This window comes from Aphelocoma coerulescens, chromosome 5 (assembly GCF_041296385.1).
Source record: "Aphelocoma coerulescens isolate FSJ_1873_10779 chromosome 5, UR_Acoe_1.0, whole genome shotgun sequence".
NCBI classification, from domain to species: domain Eukaryota; kingdom Metazoa; phylum Chordata; class Aves; order Passeriformes; family Corvidae; genus Aphelocoma; species Aphelocoma coerulescens.
Genome location: NC_091019.1, coordinates 64,826,509 through 64,843,990, shown reverse-complemented (window position 1 = coordinate 64,843,990; position 17,482 = coordinate 64,826,509). Strand labels below are relative to the sequence as shown.

General features: G+C 47.6%; 1 protein-coding gene across 1 annotated transcript; it reads left to right on the top strand.

The window, feature by feature from the left end:
* The first annotated feature begins 3,970 nt into the window (after positions 1-3,970).
* Positions 3,971-14,787, top strand: CGRRF1 (cell growth regulator with ring finger domain 1). Its single transcript, XM_069018612.1, has 6 exons — positions 3,971-4,151; positions 7,461-7,600; positions 9,267-9,444; positions 9,637-9,784; positions 12,468-12,575; positions 13,471-14,787. The coding sequence occupies exons 1-6, from the start codon at positions 4,048-4,050 to the stop codon at positions 13,819-13,821; spliced, it is 1,029 nt and encodes a 342-aa protein (XP_068874713.1). The 5' UTR covers positions 3,971-4,047; the 3' UTR covers positions 13,822-14,787.
* The last annotated feature ends 2,695 nt before the right edge of the window (positions 14,788-17,482 follow it).

The following is a 17,482-nucleotide window of genomic DNA, read 5'->3' as shown; positions in this document are numbered from 1 at the left end:
ACAGCCCTCACAGCCAACAATTCCTTCCCAGTAGCCCACCTAGCCCCAGCTCCAGTGCACGGAGGATGCAAAGCACAGCCATGTGCTGCCAGGGGGGTGGCTTTGGGTCACCTTGGAGCCAGTGCCACTGCAGCTGCGACTGACAGCTGCTGGGGACAAAGCTGAGCCACACTGAGTTCCCCAGCCTCTGGCAGGGTGGCAAAGCCTCTGGTAGGGTGAATCCTGCCCCAAGTGGCACTGCTGTGGCTCCAAGTGCTCTCTGTGCAAGCACAGAACAACAGCCCTCCTAGTGCTCTACAGACTTGCCAGGGCACCTGGAGCCCAAGGGCACTGCCAGGAGCCAGCACCTCTGCAAAGAGCCCAGCAGTGACAAGGGCCAATTTCTCCCAAAGGCATAAAGGCATCCTAGAATCAGACAATGTTTTGTGGGGGGGAAAATTGACCTTCAAGGTCATCCAATTCTACCCCTCTGCCATGGACTGGGATACCTTTGGCTGGGCCAGGTTGCTGCAAGGCCTATCCAGACTGGCCTAAAAACTTCCAGGCCTCAGCCAGGAGGCCCATCGAGGGTGCGGCAGCCTCCGGTGCAGCTTTGTTACAACTTTGCTACACAGTGCCAGTAGACAAAAGTCCTTCATAAAAATGTTTAAGTCATTAACTATAATACTTCAGTGTCTGACAAGGGCCTGGCGCGGCCGTCCATGCGGGAGGCCACAGGATGGGCTCTGAGGCGCTGCCAGCTGGAGCAGGGAGCACTGGCATGCGGCCGGCACAGAGCCGTGGGCTCCCGCAGCTCTGCATCCCGCTGGGCTGAGGCAGCTGCCCAGGCACAGCCGGCTGGGGACGCGCGGCCACCCCGGGGCCACCCAAAGGGGGACCCTGCTCTGGGGCCAGGCCAGGCCGCAGCAGGGAGCCCCCATGGGGCTGTGCCCGGGGAGGGAACGGCTCTGCCCAGGGACAGGGCTCCGGGAGCAGGGCAGCACAGACAGCAGGGACAGGGGGACACAGGACTGGAACCACAGCCCGGCTGCCCTGGGACAGGCCCGACAGCCTGACAGGACACGGGGCAGGCAGGAGTCCCCATCGTCTCTGTGCCCCCCCCCTCAACGCGGGGATTTAAGGGACAGGGGGAATGGGGACACAGCAGGGAAATCCCCTCAGGGAATCTCCCACCTCCCCAGGGCCCTGACAGAACGCTGGGGCTGAGACTCTGCACAGGGAACCCAACAATGAAGGCGACGACACCGTGTTTATGTCGGCCCACACTCTGCATCCAAACTGCTCCATGGAGGAGAAAACCACAGGTGTCCTTGCCACAGCAGATCCCTTCTGAGGGAAAGGTGTTCTTTATTCCTGCACACGGGTATCCCATGCCACATGGAGCACCTCAGTGCACTTGGACACCGCATTCTCACCCCTTGCTGCAGCGTTCCAGTACAACACGAGAGGCCAATCCCTGCTCACACACGGGTGCTCCTCTTGTGCAAAGCAGCTCAAGTTCCCTGCTGGAACCACCCACCTCTGCTGCTTCTTGAGCTTGAGGAGCCTGGAGCTGGTCTGGCTACAGTTCCTTATCTAGGATGTCTGACAATGGGGGAGTTTCACAGAGGTCTCCGAGGGGCTGAATGCGGGAATAGTCACGCAGCAAGAACTGAGCCAGCCTCACCCAGCCCACTCGTAGAAGAACCAGCCCACCCACAAAAGCACCTCTGGTGCCTTCTGAGTTGATATTACTGAGTATATTAAACAGTACTGATGATGTTTGTTTCTCTTTGACAAGAGGTCAGGGGGCTTCTGCCTGCTTTGTGAAGGGAGCCCCTGGGGGCCCATTCCCTCCCAGAGGGGCTGCACTTGCTGCGTGCCGGGGCTTCCATTGCTGGGCCCACTCGCAGTGGCTGAGCCGGGCTGGGGACGAAGGGCGCGGCTGGCCCGGCTGTGATGCCTCTGGCCCGTGTGACATCGGGGGGAACGTGTCACAATGGGGGCAGCGATAAAAGGCCCCGCAGGTGACGCTGCCCCAGCACAGCCTCGGCAAGCGGTGAGTGCGCTCGTGGCGGGGCTGGGCTGGGCCAGGGCCGGGGCACAAGCGCCGCACCCGGGGCTGGATTGTCCCCCCTGCAGCCAGGGCCAGCCCCTCGTGCGAGCGCCTCGGGCAGGGCACGGGGCTGCTGCTGGGCCACTGGGACAGGCCTTGCTGCGCTCCAGCTGCCTGGGGCCCTCTGCTTCCTGCCCTTGCATCCCTGCGCCTCCGGGCCTCACTACACCCACCGCAAGCTGCCTTGGTAGCCCCACTGAAGCCCTTGTCTCTCTCCTGCTGCAGACCATGGCGGACCAATCAGTCCTGGCCCTGGTGGTGCTGCTCCTCTTCCAGTTCCCACAGCCTGTGGTGAACGGCTTTGACGAGGATGTGCAGCGCCGCGCGGCCGAGCTGGAGCAGGCCACCCCGCAGCCGCCTGACCCTGGCTGGGGAGCCCTGCTCGAGGCTGCCTTGCAGCACTGGCCCTTCTTGGCTGCTGCTGAAGGGCTGCTCCTGCCTTTGGGCCTGTGGTTCAGGCGCAGGAGAGCAGCTCTGAGGCAGAGAGCGGCAGCCCGGAGAGCGCGAGAAGAGGCCTTGAGGCGCAGGATGGAAATCGAGCGGAGAAGGCTTCTGTTCAAGAGGAGGTACGAGGACATGAAGGAAATGTGGAGGACCATGAAAGTAATGAAGAAGGAAATTAGCAGGTTCTTTAAATGAGTGAGAAGATGAGCAGGACGTCCAAGCTGAGCTCGGCAGGCTTTTAGAGGAGCACAGACAGCGGCCTGTGGGAAGAAAAGCTTCCTGCTGGAGATGCTCTTTGGGCTGGCCAAGGCGAGCCGCGCATCTTTGTGAGCAGCCGGCGCACAGAGCTCCCCTTGCTGCCGAGCTCAGAGCTGCGCCGTGGCAGAGGCTCAGGGCTCCTGCCAGAGCCTGCAGCTCTTCACTCTATCTCTGAGTTGTATCTATATTAACTGTGTCTGTTAGCACTTTCCCCTGCAGAAGCCTTAGAGCTGCTCGATGATGGAGGCCTTTGAAGGAGAATTGGTCCGGATGGATGCGCATGGATTTCAATAGTTTAGAAATTTTAGAAACAATTCTAAATTTAATATTATATTTAAATCACTTTATTATAGAGTAATACTATTGTACAATATATTAACTGTTATTAGTAGTAGTAATATTTAATTATTATAAGTACAAGGTAGAAAAATGCGATGCTAGAATTTTTCTGGAGGTGAATATAAAAATATTACTAAGGAATTTAGAATTTTTAATATTACTATTACAAAAATGTATTCTGTAGCAGTGTATTATATGTAATATATGGTATGTGGTTTATTCATGATATATAGTGTGGTATAATTTACTAATAATACATAAGAGTATATTTTAATCTGTATCTTATGAGTTGTAAATGGCAAATTTCATGTAATAGATATCATAGAGTATATAACACCTATAAATCTAGGAATTGCTAGAAACTATTGCTATTATTTCAGTATATGGAGACAAATGATGATACTTTGTTTTTTATCGTGTATTTCAATAAAGTTGTCATTTACATAATATTTCATCTGTGACATGTCATGTGTCTCTGCCAACCCTGGAACCCGGGGGCCGCCATGGCTCCTCCCCGTCCCTGCCGGGCTGAGGGCAGCGGCTTCAGTCGGTGCCGCCATGGCTCCTCCCCGTCTCCGTGCCCGGCTGAGGGCAGCGGCTTCAGTCGGTGCCGCCATGGCTCCTCCCCGTCACTGCCAGGCTGAGGGCAGCGGCTTCAGTCGGTGCCGCCATGGCTCCTCCCCGTCACTGCCAGGCTGAGGGCAGCGGCTTCAGTCGGTGCCGCCCATGGCTCCTCCCCGTCACTGCCAGGCTGAGGGCAGCGGCTTCAGTCGGTGCCGCCCATGGCTCCTCCCCGTCACTGCCAGGCTGAGGGCAGCGGCTTCAATCGGTGCCGCCATGGCTCCTCCCCGTCACTGCCAGGCTGAGGGCAGCGGCTTCAGTCACAGGCTGAGGGCGGAGCGGTCGGCCTGATGGCAGCCGTGTTTCTGGTTACGCTGTACGAGTATTCGCCGCTGTTTTACATCGCCCTGGTGTCCGTCTGCTTCCTCGTCACCAGCGCGCTCGTCCTCGGCTGGTCAGTGCTCTGGGCCGGTGGGGCTCGGCCGAGGGGGCCTGGGCTGTGCTGGGGGAGGGGGCGAGGCCAGGCCCATGGCAGGGGCTTGGAACGGTCCCTTCCAACCCAAACCCTCCTCGGCTTCTAAACGAGCAATAAAAATAATTTTTTTAAGAAATTATATGTATTTCTGTTAAGCTCGTTCCTCTTTTAGTAATACCGAAGTGTTTTCTTATGTTTTTCGTAATATCATTCATAATATTGGCAGACAATGCGTTTTTATGTACTGAGCTATGTGTTTGTGTCGATGGAAGGGAACGGAGCTGGGGAAGGGTCTGGAGCACCAGGAACGACTGAAGGATCTGGGAAAGGGGCTCAGCCTGGGGAAGAGGAGGCTCAGGGGGGACCTTGTGGCTCTGCACAACTCCCTGGGTGCAGCCAGGGTCTTTTCCAACTTAAATGTTTCTGTGAATCTGTGAACTGGTCTCCTGAAGTGTCTCGAGGGGTGGTGAGTGAAAGAGCTTCTGCTTGTGTTTGAGAGGAAGCAGCAAAGATGCCACTGTTGCCTTTTCCAGAAACAGCTCCTGGAATGTTCATACGTCTCAGGAGTGTCATTGTAAATACTGGTGCTTGCCAAGTGCAGAGCATTGATTGGCAATCAAAATCTTTCATGTAGGAGTTGGGGCTACACCAGACTCGTGGTTTCTGATGGAAATAAAACTCGAGTTGTTGAACTTCCTCTCATGGATTTCGCTTTAATATCTGCAAAGTGCTGTGCTTTGTGTTTTCCAGCCTGTGAATTGCAGGTGTTTGAGCTGTAGCTGTTTCAGCAGCATCTAAATTCCCTTCTTGGCTTCTCCTTTCATGCAAAGGCTTTTGCTTGTTTCTGGTGCTTTGTTGTCTGCCGCTGGCTCACACGCGGTTCCTGTGTTGCTGTTGATCTTTCGGAGGTGCTTTGTGAGGAGTTTATGTTCTTGTCTTGCAGTTCCTCCTCTGGACACCCCCTTGCAGTGACACCTCCTGGTGCTGGGTGTCAGTGGAGGCAACTGGGGGTTTTTGTGTCTGGATGGAGCTCCACCTCATTATTTACTTGGAAGCAGAAGTAGTTTAATTCCCTTTTAGAAGTTTCTGTGTCCCACCGCACTGATTGTATTAAATTACTATCCACACCTCTGCGCTTCATCTTTAAAAAAAGTTCTTTGAAAAAAAAAATCTTTCAAAGTCGATGGTACTGGTGATAAAGGTATTTTTAAAAAAAGGATGATACTGAGCCATGATTTAGCTAAATCTTCATCATGTCCATCCTTAACCACCGATCCTTTTGCCAATTTAATCATTATTTATCTACTTGTAATAAATGCTGGCAATCCCCTGCTCAAAAAGGCCTGAAATAGATGTCTGCTACACGATCCTTTCCTGTATGCACCTGTCCACTGGTGTCTTTTGGGTACAGGGTGTGCAGAGGACTGTCCAGAGGCATTTCTTTTTCAGGATCAGAGATTCCAGTTGCACCTGCACTAGGTGTTACTGCAGTTTATGGAAAGAGATGCATTTTTTTTTTTCTCCAAACTGGAGTGTTAAAGGCCTGTTAATCAAGGAGGAGCCATAGCCAGAAGCAGGTGATTGTGTGGGCAGCTGCTCAGAGATATTTGCTGCTCCCTTGGAATTCTCCTGTACCATGGTCATGAGCGGGAGCCTCCAAGTGATTTCCATGTGCCTGCAGCTGCAGTTACAGCTCAAGTGCTCCTGAACTTGCTCAGGAAAACCACTCAAATCCTTCATTTGCCACACAGAGCATTGTAAATGCAAATAGTGTCACAGGAGCACAGAACACCTGATCTATTGCTGCAGTGGCATTTGGGCTCCCCCATAATTTTCGCCATTATTTGTTTAATGATGTGTTTGTGGTGGTGTCAGTCAGCTTGGAAAACACCAACTGCTCAGGAATGCTCTAATTCTCACTTGTCAAGCCTTGCAGTTATGGGGAGGAGTGTCTGTTCCATGCACAGCCCTGGATACCTGTGGCTCTGCTCACAGTCCAAGTAGGTTAATGCACAGGCAGCTTCCAGAGCCAGCCCCACAGGTGCCCTGGGCACAGGGGTGAAGTGGAATTTAGATCACCTGATTACCTGGGCATTGTATTTTTAGCTGGAGGGGAATGCTCCTGTTAGGAGGAGCTGAAGGCTCAGCACCTGTTTGAAGTCTGGCTCTGCCAGAAACATTAATTCATTAACTAAACCCTTGGAAATTCCTGCCTTTTCTAAGCTAGCACTGCTATAAAGAAATTAATGTTCTCCTCTACCAGCTAATGATCTGAACTGTTAGATCACAAAATAAGAACTGTATCTTTATTTATCCTTCCTACACTGAATACTACCATAAAATTTACAGAAATCCACACCTTACTGTGGAACAGAAAGGCCTCCGTGCCTTCAGCTGCTGCTAAAACTGTACCAGAGGCTCTTTTATCTTGCTGCTTTTCAGGAGGATTATCCTGTTGCTTTCAACCAGCAAAGAAAGTTTCCAAGGAAAGAGTTTTTCCTTCACAATCAGGCAGATTTTGGTATAAAACAGGAGGCACCTTTATGTACAGCAGCAGAGATGAGCTCTGTTGAGGTTTGGGTATTGAAGAAGGGAAACAGCTGCTGCATCTGGTTTCTTTGTGAGTTGTTTAACTGGGATATTCCCCTACAGACCCAGGAAAGTCACTGTGGGTGTTTTCAGTTGTAGCCGAGAGATGTGACCCTCTGTGCACAAATCAAGGATGGCCAAGAGCCTTCGATGATGCCACTGAACAAAAGCAAACGTTTCCGTGAAAGGAATGGCTTTAAACGGCCAGAGAGCAGGTTGAGGTGGGGTATTAGGAAGAAATTCTTGGCTGTGACGGAGCTGAGGCCATGGCACAGATTGCCCACAGAAGCTGTGGCTGCCCCATTCCTCGAAGAGTTCCGGGCCACGTTGGCTGTGGCTTGGAGCAGCCTGTCCCTGCTCTCGGGAGGAGACTGGAATGGTACTCAGTTCTGCAGGACTCGGGAGGAAATTCTGGCCTAACCCCTCACCACTAGAGGGCACTGACCGCTCTCATTAATTTTATTCTCTTATGGAAACCTCCTTTAAAGATTCCCTGTATCGCTGAGAAGACTCCTGCCTTCTGACAAAAAGCTGAAGTAGGATTGGCAGGTTATGTTATCCATGCATCGAGGCAGATATTGTGGAAAGCCAAGCTACCTCTGTTTGTTGTGCTGCTTGCTATTTAGAGCTGACAAAAGAAATCAAATGTGTCAACACTAATGCTGAACCCATTTGTTCTTCTTGTTTCATGTCTCCTAGGTTTGGTTTGGGTGTTCCTGTTATTCTGAGGAACTCGGAAGAGGCAGAATCCAGCACAAGGGTATTGAAAAAGCGGATGAGACAAGTGAAGAATCCTTTTGGGTTGGAGATCCCTAATCCTGCTGCAGCTTCAGTATCAAGTTGGTGGATTTCTGATGTGATTTTTGTCAATTTGGGTTCCTGAACTTGGTGCTTTCCATTTTCTGCCTAGAATCATAGGATGGTTTGGGTTAGAAGGGACCTTAAAGATCATCATTCTTGCTCTCATCCTTTTTCTTTATCATAATTCCTCAGAAATACACTTGTATTCCAACAGAAATAAGCTTTTACACAGTTTATAAACGTGGTGTTTTTAAAAATGAAATGTTTGGATATGTAGGTACAGTTTAATTCTCATTAATGAAACACTTCCTGCTATTACAGATCTTTAAGTAACTGAAACATTTGCAAATTACCAACCACTGTGGGCGTTTTTATAAATTTCATGGAATTGTAGAATTGTACAGAATTCATTATGGAGTATGTGCCACCCACTTAAATCTAAGCCCAGATCTTCAGCAGTGTTTGGAAGTGCACTATTTTTAATAAATAGATAAATAAATCATCGCCCTCTTTTTCTATCTGTGCTTCAATGGAAACTGAATTTAAATATCTGTTTGGATCAGAGTTCAAGCTGTCCCTTACATCCCTGAAATCACCCACACAGGAAGTGGAATTCGTGGCTTTCTGCATCACTGGGGAGCAGTGAGCAAGACTGAGCATCTTCCACCCACACGGATGTGGGGCTTTCCAGTGCATGAGGAAGGGCTGCAGCAGATTTCCCCCCTCCCTCAACATAACCCCCCCCAGCACAACAAATCCAAGAATTCAGTCTTCAGGTAACTGAGATTTTTCAGGAGCTTTGAGCACTCCTGCTCCTGTTTGTGCAGGAAGTATTTAGAAGTTGACAGGTTTTTGGAAAAAGAATGGAAAGCATAGATCCCCTTTTGCTCCTCCCTCTGCATGATCAAGAGCTGTATTCTTTGAGACCACAGAGAGTTTTGTAGATGAGTGATCCAATTAATACCATTATCTCACAAGGGAATGGACTTTGAGCTAAAGTTTGTGCTCCTGGATCTGCCAGTGAGTGTGTAAAGTGTTACTAGAAGTTAAAATTTACCCTTCTTAAAATGCATGTGGTATTTTTGTGAGCTTAATCAGCCATTTTATCCCCTCACACCCACTTCCTCACCCCACTGACTTCCATAAACACTAAACTGAATCTAAATTGATAGAAGATTTGTTTATAATGATAAATAATTTTTGTTCTTTTATAATGTTTATCATTTTAGGGGTGGCCTTATTGCAGCTTTTCAGTACCTGAAGGAAGCCTAAAAGAAAGATGAAGAGAGACTTTTACAAGGGCCTGGGATGACAGGACATGGGGTGATGGATTCCCACTGCCAGAGGGCAGGGTTAGATGGGATATTGGGAAGGAATTCCTGGCTGTGAGGGTGGGGAGGCCCTGGCACAGGGTGCCCAGAGAAGCTGTGGCTGCCCCTGGATCCCTGCAAGTGTCCAAGGCCAGGCTGGACGGGGCTTGGAGCAACCTGGGCTAGTGGAAGGTGTCCTTGCCATGGCAGGGGGTGGAACTGGATGATCTTTAAGGTCCCTTTCAACCCAAACCATTCTACAATTTCATGGTTCTACGATAAAAATCTGTGACACTGAAGTTGTTTTCTGCTTGATGCTCTTTAAGCAGCTACACTTAGCAATTCCAGGATTCCTGCACACAGCAAGTTAATGGAATCCTCCTCTTTCTCCAAGGGGGTGTAACACTGACACCTGACTGTCTGGAGGACTGTGTCCTTACCTGCTACTGGGGTTGCAATGTCCAGAAACTCCACGAAGCACTGCAGAAACATGTCTACTGCTTCAGAGTAAAGACTCCTCAGGCATTAGAGGATGCTCTCTACAATGAATACCTCTACAAACAACAGCACTTGTATCCTTTTTTTGAATTGTTTTGACAAAATATGTTAATTTTTTTGGCATGGGGAGTGTTGAGGCTGGTGAACACACCACGGGTTTTGGCACAACTCATTTATGAACAAACACGATGACAAATATTCTTCATGCAAACGTCACATTTGTCTGCAATTGCAGCCACTGATTGTTTTCCTTCACACAGACAAAGCATTAAAAAAAATGACAAGGCAGAGAAATATTGTCAGTTACCAGAAGATGCTCAAGTTGTGGATTTTGGCCCTGTGCCTAGAGCTCGCTATCCCTTGGTAGCACTGCTGACGTTAGCAGATGAAGAAGACAGAGAAATATATGATATTGTAAGTAATATCAGAGTATATTTCAGGGTCACTGTGTTTAAGGTCTGAATGTTTCAGGAGAGAGGCTTGAACAAAGCAGCTTCACTTCCCTGTTCCCTAGAACTTGGTCCTTCATTTTCTTATTTTCTAAAATAAAGCAGTTAAAGCTTTAACTTCCAAACCTCAATCTTTGAAGAGGCAGTGGATAAACATTGCTTACTCTTTACTCATTCACTAAAGCATTCAAAAAGATGCTTGTGATTTTCCCAAAGCTCCTGCCTCCAGGGTCTCTGTGGTCAGAGGAAGGAGGGTTGGGGCAGTTTAGCAACCTGTTACTCCAATTTCTGGGATCACACAGCGCTGTGGTGGAGCTCTCATGCTGAGATGGACTCTTGGATTCTGTTGGCAAGGCAGGAGGGTTTTTTTGTAAGTGTCTGGCACAGATATGGAGCTGATTGCTGACTTGGCTGTTACAAACAGAAATTACCTTTCTGCCCCAGGTCTGTGCCATGGTTATGTCTCACAGGAGCCAACTCCAGCGCACTTACAGGAAGGAGTGAAGGTGTGGCTTGAGGCTGATAGGAGATACTCAGCTCCCCAAAAAAGGTCTCCTCCTAATCTCTTACTGTTAAAGCAGCTTCAACCTTGCCACATTGCTGTTCCATATCCTTTATAGACTCTAAATTGATGATCTCTGAATGATTTGAGACACACTTTTATCTCACATCTGTTCACTGGATTGATAATCTGCTTGCACCAACTCCTTGAGCACAGCTGAACTCGGAAGCAAATTGCCTAAATCCACTGAACACTTTTCCATGCATTCATCTGGAAATTGTAATCACACCAGCACCTAAGAAATCTGTCCCCTTTCCAGGTGATGCCTGTCCTTGGCTTCTTGTCACCTGACCATAGGACTGCCCTCCTCCCTCCTGTTCCCACTTGAGATGTTTTAATACATTTTTTTATGTTCAGATGTCAGACTAGTTTAACATAAGGAGACTGTAAATTTAATATTTGAATGTATGTCACATTAGCATGGGCATGAATTTGTAACACCTCTCTTTTGAGCTTTAACATAGAAGAAAGGGGTGGAAGGAGAATGGGGGAGGTATTTTTCCTTTGGTTCTGGAGGAAAGGAGCACATTTAGAATCTGTAAATCCAGTCAAGGGGTAACTCCACCTGAACTCGTTGCCAGACAAATGTCAGAATTGCATCTGGTTTGTTGACACAAACCTGTAAAATAGAAATGGAGTGTGGAAATGGATCTTTGCCAGTGTGATATTACCATTTTGAATTATTTAAGGGGTCTGTGTGGGTGTGTGTCCATCACTGTGGATGGTGTGCCAGTGTCTCTTTCCTGGGGGCAGGGTCTGATTTTCATCCTAACTGGTTTTGTGGCAAGATCATCCCTATTTGATTTTGTGCCATAATTTTCTTCTAGATCCAGAAAATTAGCATGACCATATATAAGGGTTACAGAAATTACTGGAAGACTGGCAGGGCTAAGGTGGAAGCTTAGCTCTCAGGCATTGTGATTTAGAAAAAAAGGACCCTTTTGCCAAGGAATAGTGAATTCAGTTCTTATAAATCCATATGTGTAGGTATATACACATTTGAACTCAATTTAATTAGCCATGTGTGGATTTTGAAATGCAAGTCTAATTTGCCTTTAAATTTCTTTTTAAAGCAAAACAGCTTCTAAATTTCATTTCTCTTTTGACAGCTTCTGGGAACTACAATAATATTGAATTTCACTTTCTTTCTTCCCAGCTTTTCAGAGGCTATTACGTAATTTGGGCAGGGTGGGGGTTGTTAGGCACAGCATACAAGCTTAGAGTGCTTGTATTTCCAGAGGAATTATCTAAAGTCAGCCCGTGGGGGTTCAGAATCCTTTCCAGTGAAATCTGTCTTTTGCCTGCTCAGATTACAAGCCAATCAGTGACACTTCTTAGTGATTTTTGGAGTCCAAAAACTGCAGTCCATGTGTTTGTGAGGGAAGGGGGAGAAAGTGGAGAAGACTGCTCAGGTGTCTTTCCAGTTTCCATGAGGTGGGACCTGCCAGAGCAGGTCTCTGCTATAAACTGGCCACAGAAGGCCTCCATGGGAAGCAGGGTGGGAAGCTGAAGGAGCACCAAGTGCTCTTTTGTGCCATATCCTGTTTATTCCTTGTCCAGAGTATTTTTTTTGGTCAGTACTTGAAGTCAACATTGTTGACCTCCTGATTGTCTAAGGAATTAAGCAGGTCAGAAGCTGTACCAAAGCAAATCAGAGAATCACAGAATAGTTTGGGTTGGAAGGGACCTTAATGATCATCTTATTTCACCCCTGCCACAGGCAGGGACACCTCCCACTAGCCCAGGTTGCTCCAAGCCCTGTCCAGCCTGGCCTTGGACACTTCCAGGGATCCAGGGGCAGCTACAGCTTCTCTGGGCACCCTGTGCCAGGGCCTCCCCACCCCCATAGCCAAGAATTTCTTCCCAATATCCCATCCATCCCTGCCCTCTGGCACTGGGAAGCCATTCCCTGTGTCCTGTCCCTCCATGCCTTGTCCCCAGTCCCTCTCCAGCTCTCCTGGAGCCCCTTTAGGCCCTGCAAGGGGCTCTGAGCTCTCCCTGGAGCCTTCTTTTCTCCAGGTGAACATTCCCAGCTCTCTCAGCCTGAGTGATAAGTTACTAAACATAGGATATTTTCTGTTTGCAGATTGCAATGGTGGCTGTAATTCACATTCCTGATGAAAGCTACAGACTTTCCTGCCGAATATTGTATCAGTATCTCCTCCTAGCTCAAGGTCAATACCATGATCTGAAGGTAAGCCATGCACGGAGTCTGGTTTCATGTGTATGACAGTGTTAACTTTAGCTTGTGTAGGCTTTCAGGAGCCTAAATTAGTACAAGACTTCTATTGTCATGCAAAGAATTGGATGGTAGTTAAAATTATTTTATCAGTTAAGTAGTTCCACAGGAACTTACAGTACAGAAATATTTTCCGTGAAAATATTCAAGATTTCCTGGAAAAATTACTTGCTTCTAGTCTAGGAGTTCTGGTGTCCACTTAGTAAAGCAGTAGGAAGAAATTGACTGTTGAATGCTTCTTCTTTCCAGAATATTTATTTCCTTTCTAGTCACTCAAACCAGCTCTTTCTTCAAAATTCCCTTTCAGTCAGGAAAGCCTCAGAAGAAACTTACATTTTTAAAATTCCTTTTTCCTGCACTATTGTTAGGAATCGTGCCCAGAAGAATTTGTGCTTCACGTAAAATAAGATAAAAAAAGGAGTAGGGGATTGGAATATGAGCAAGAGCAGAATGGGTTGAGCAAAGCAGATTTGACAGAGTGATGGATGTAATTTTGGTAGGAAGGGATAGAAGATCCCTCTAGGCACAGAGGCTGATGGACCAGAAACAAGCCTGAGCTGCTCAAAACCTGAGCACTTCTGTTAAAGTTCATACATGATGTTGATTTGATGCAGTCCAAGATCTGATGACTTACCTTTAATAATTTCCCACTGTTTTAAGTAATTCCATGTTTCTGAAATGCCTTTAGCTGGAGGCCAGGCAGCTGCCAGGACCCACACAGAGTCTGGCACTGTTTGACCCAGTGGACACCAGTGAATGGACCCAGTGGAACTTCCATTGCCCCTGTGTGTGTGCAGAGATCGGGGGGAGTTTTTTCACTTCTAAATATTTGTGTTTATGTGTATTTTAGCAACTCTTCATGTCTGCAAATAGTCCTGCACCCTCCTTCAGCGATACCTTCCCTGGTGAGAGCAGCACTGACACAGGGTTGCTGGAAAAGGCCGGCCTGGCTGGAGATGAACCGGAATTGCAGGAAGAAAACACCAAAGACTGTGTTGTTTGCCAGAATGGCCCCGTGAACTGGGTCCTCCTGCCCTGCAGACACACGTGCCTGTGCGATGGCTGCATCAAGTATTTCCAGCAGTGCCCAATGTGCAGGCAGTTCGTGCAGGAGTCTTTTCCACTTTGCAGCAAAAAGGAGCAAGATGAGGATGAATCGACCCATGTCTTGCAACATGTTCTTCCTGGAAGAGTTTTTTAACAGGAGTTAAAAATAAAAGACCTGGGTTGTGTGCACTAAGATTAAATGTGGAAGCCAGACTATTTATGGGAGGATATGTAGCATTAACTTGTAGGATTTTGCTTTTTATTGTTGGGTGATTTTCAGCTTCCTTATTTTTCCTCGCTCCATATGCTCGCAGGAGCGCTGCTTCCCTGTGCAATGTGGACAGAAGTGCGTAGGATATCTCTGAAGGATGTGATTTTATTTATAACTCCTTCCTAGTTTTTCTTGGAGCACTATTGGAGGCTATTTTGACTACTAAATTTAGGCTGTCTACTAAAAAAAGAGTAAAACTTGCAAGTGCAGTCGCACGAGGCTCATTCTATATTTATTGTGTTTAAAATACTAGAGCTGTATATGTTTTAACTCAGTATAATTTAGGAACTCAGCACTTTACAGAATGTACCATATGAAGGAAGGTAAATATTCTTCATTGTTAACCCCGTGTGTGTTTATTTTGTAGCTGAAGGTTGGACTGCAGCAGGAGCTGGGGGTTGAAGATGTGGCTCAGGACACTTTCTGGCTGGTTTGAAGGATTCGTGTGTTGAGGGACTTCAACCAAAGCCCTCTGGAAAGATTTTTGTTGATTATTCTTGAACTACATGTTGCTGACACTTTCAAGCCCGAGCTCCTGCAATGACATCTTGAGACGGATTTTCAGTCTTGTTGGCAGTGCCTGTAAGAACTTGTTCTCCATGCAAATGTTGGTTAATCACTTCCCAGAGTGGTGGCAGTTTTGTGGTGCTTTGAGGGATTTCCAACTCTTTTCGCTTGCATGGTCAACTTGGATGGCCAGTTACAAGTTAACCAGTTACTTTTATCAATAATCCCAGGAAATGTACTTGCTCTAACAAAGGAAGAAGCTAAAGAATAGCAGAAATTATTTCCTTTCACTCCAGTGGTGTGTTGTCAAAAGCAATAAAAACAGCTGTTGAGAAGAGAAAATGGTTTGTTTCTTTAAAGAGAGACAAATTCTCCTAAAGACAAACGGGCTGAGTCTCACATCTTCTAGTATAGGGGAGAGTGATCCTTAGAACCTGTAGAAACGGGGAGTAGCTGCTTTCTGCCCTCCCTCTTGTTCCCTTACAGCTTTTCCTCACATCCAATTCCAGGACAGCTGCTCAGGCAGGGAAAGCCATGCTTCACAATCCTCAGCTCCACTCTCCTGCAGCTCCAGGGTACAAGATGCTGCACACCTCCAAACCAGGGAAGGAAGCTTCTCCTACTCGAAGGTATTCCATCTTCACCTTTCCATCCTTCTTTTTTTGATTGTTTGCTGTGACCCTGCTTCCAAACTCCTGGCAATTACCTCTGAGGAAAAGATTTAGGTGGTACTGTTGGGAAGAGTAATGGTTAGTTGTAAGGACAGGTGGAAGTGGGGAATTGATGCCTGTAGCCACAGATTTCCAGCCAGTGATCAGCAGGCTGGTTGTAAGATAATTTATCTGCTCTGCCTAAAGTGCCCATCCTGGCCAGGGACAGCTTGGGAATAAACTGCTGGACAAACCAGGCTGTTGTTTGCACTGTGTATCAACCAGGAATGACACCCCGAGGCGTCTGTGGGGATGGAGCAGTGCCTCATCCATGGCAGCAGCTGCTTCCACACCAACAGCTCACACAGCATGTGGGACAGTGGCTGGGCAGCTTGTTATTTCAGAGGAGCAGGTTAATGCTGTGCTGGTTCCAGCCTGGAGCTGGGCACTGATGATTAGCAGGGACTTGTTTGCCCACAGAGATGATGAAGGAGGTGTTGTTTACTGCTTGACCACAGTAGTCACCAATATTTAATCAATTAATTAAAATCTCCCATCCAATATTGTAATCCAAACCTGTGGGTTTATTTAATCTCACAGTGAAATGGTATTCAAGTAACCCCACAGAGAGTTGCCTGGTCTGTCTCATCCTTCAATCGATGCCAATATTAAATAATAATGGCAAGCAGGATGTAGCTGTGCTGAACTGCCAGGCCATGTATTTACCATTAAGTCTGTCCCAGCTTTTCATTTGTTACTTGTTCTTTTAATAGCATTTTCCAGAGATGCTTAGTTGCTTTCTCTGCTCTAACAAGCTTCCTTGCTGGCCCAAATGAAAGACCTGATGGAGAGTAGCTGGCTCATTACATTTGCCCTTCTTCTAAGAAGCCATCCCAAAATACAGATCAGGTGAGAAGGAAAAGGAGCAGCTCTAAAGCTGCTCAGTGTGTCCCATGGTTGTCTTAAAGCAGGGATTCAAAGCTCTTAGAGAGAGATAAAACCTTCCTGTGACCCACAAAAACGCAGTGTATTGACAGAGGCTGTTCTGCTCTGTCACCCTGTTGTAATAGAGGGGATATAACATTCCTTTTCTGCTCCTTATAGATGATGTTTAGGATTTGGTGACATCAAGGAACATGGGAAGACTTCTGGCAACAAGACTTAGTTCTTTTAAGCAGCATTGAAGTGTTTCAGATTTGTAATGTTTTTTGCAAGAGAGGTTGGTTTGGTTTGATTCATCAACTGTAATCAGAGCTGAGGCTTCCAAATGGGTTGATCAGACTAAGTGGTGCTATTTAGGGATATCCCAAGGTGTCTTTCCAAGTGCTGATGGACTGTGACATGGACATCTTCCTTCTGTAGGGAAGGTTGCTGTGTTAGGATCTTCCTTCCTCCTTATCTGCTTCCTCCCAAGTAGAGGGGAAAATGGTTGTAGGGAAAATCCAGGCCAGCTCAGGTGGCTGCTGTACAACTCCCTGACAGGTGGGTGGGTGCAGCCAGGTGAGCGTTGGTCTCTTCTCCCAAGAAACAAGGAATAGTACAAGAGGAAGCAGCATCAAGTTGCACCAGGGGAGGTTTAGATTGGACATCAGGGAAAATTTCTTCACTGAAAGTGTGGTGAGGCTGTCCACAGGCTGCCCAGGTACATGTTTTGTTCAGCTTTAAGATGAAATTCTGTGTGAATCTGATTTCAATGCCTCATTTACATGCTAACATCAAACTTCGGGTATGATAAGAGCAGACAGGAATCAGGGGCTGAGTTTCTCCTGCTGATTTGCACGTTTGCTGGGGCTCCCCGTGCCCTGAGGAAGCTCTGCCAGGTCTGCAGGTGACGTCTGCCAGGTGAGGGAGGTGTCTGTAACTGGAAGTCTCTGCAGCAGCTGGCCGCCAGTCACCACTTGCTCAGCTGTCCTCGCATCCAGAGTAAACAAGGACTGGCCTCTGTCACTGCAGCAGACGTGCAGCCCCTGCAAAGGCTGTCCCTGGTGTCCTGTGTGTGTGTAGCTGATGTAATTAATGCCAGGGATAGCTGAATTTCATCTGCAACAGCAGAAGTCCTCTGAACTGAGCTGTTAGAAAAGCTTGGTGTTGCCTTGCTGGAATATACTGGGCAGGAAAAAAAGAAAACCAGGATTAGAGGTTTATTTCTGGATAACTTTGGTATTAGTACCATTTATGATGGCACATGATGATGCAGGTGCAAACCTGAGCACAGCTATGAGGCCACAAGTGAGCACTGGAGAGTCCCATGCTTTGCAGGATCTGCCAAAACAGCCCCCAAAACCACAGAGAGGGCCAGAAGGTGACTGCTGAATGCTTCAGAGTCACTTGGGCAGCTTTGCTAATTGTTTGCTTTTACTCCCTCGTGTCCATGAGCAATATGGGTA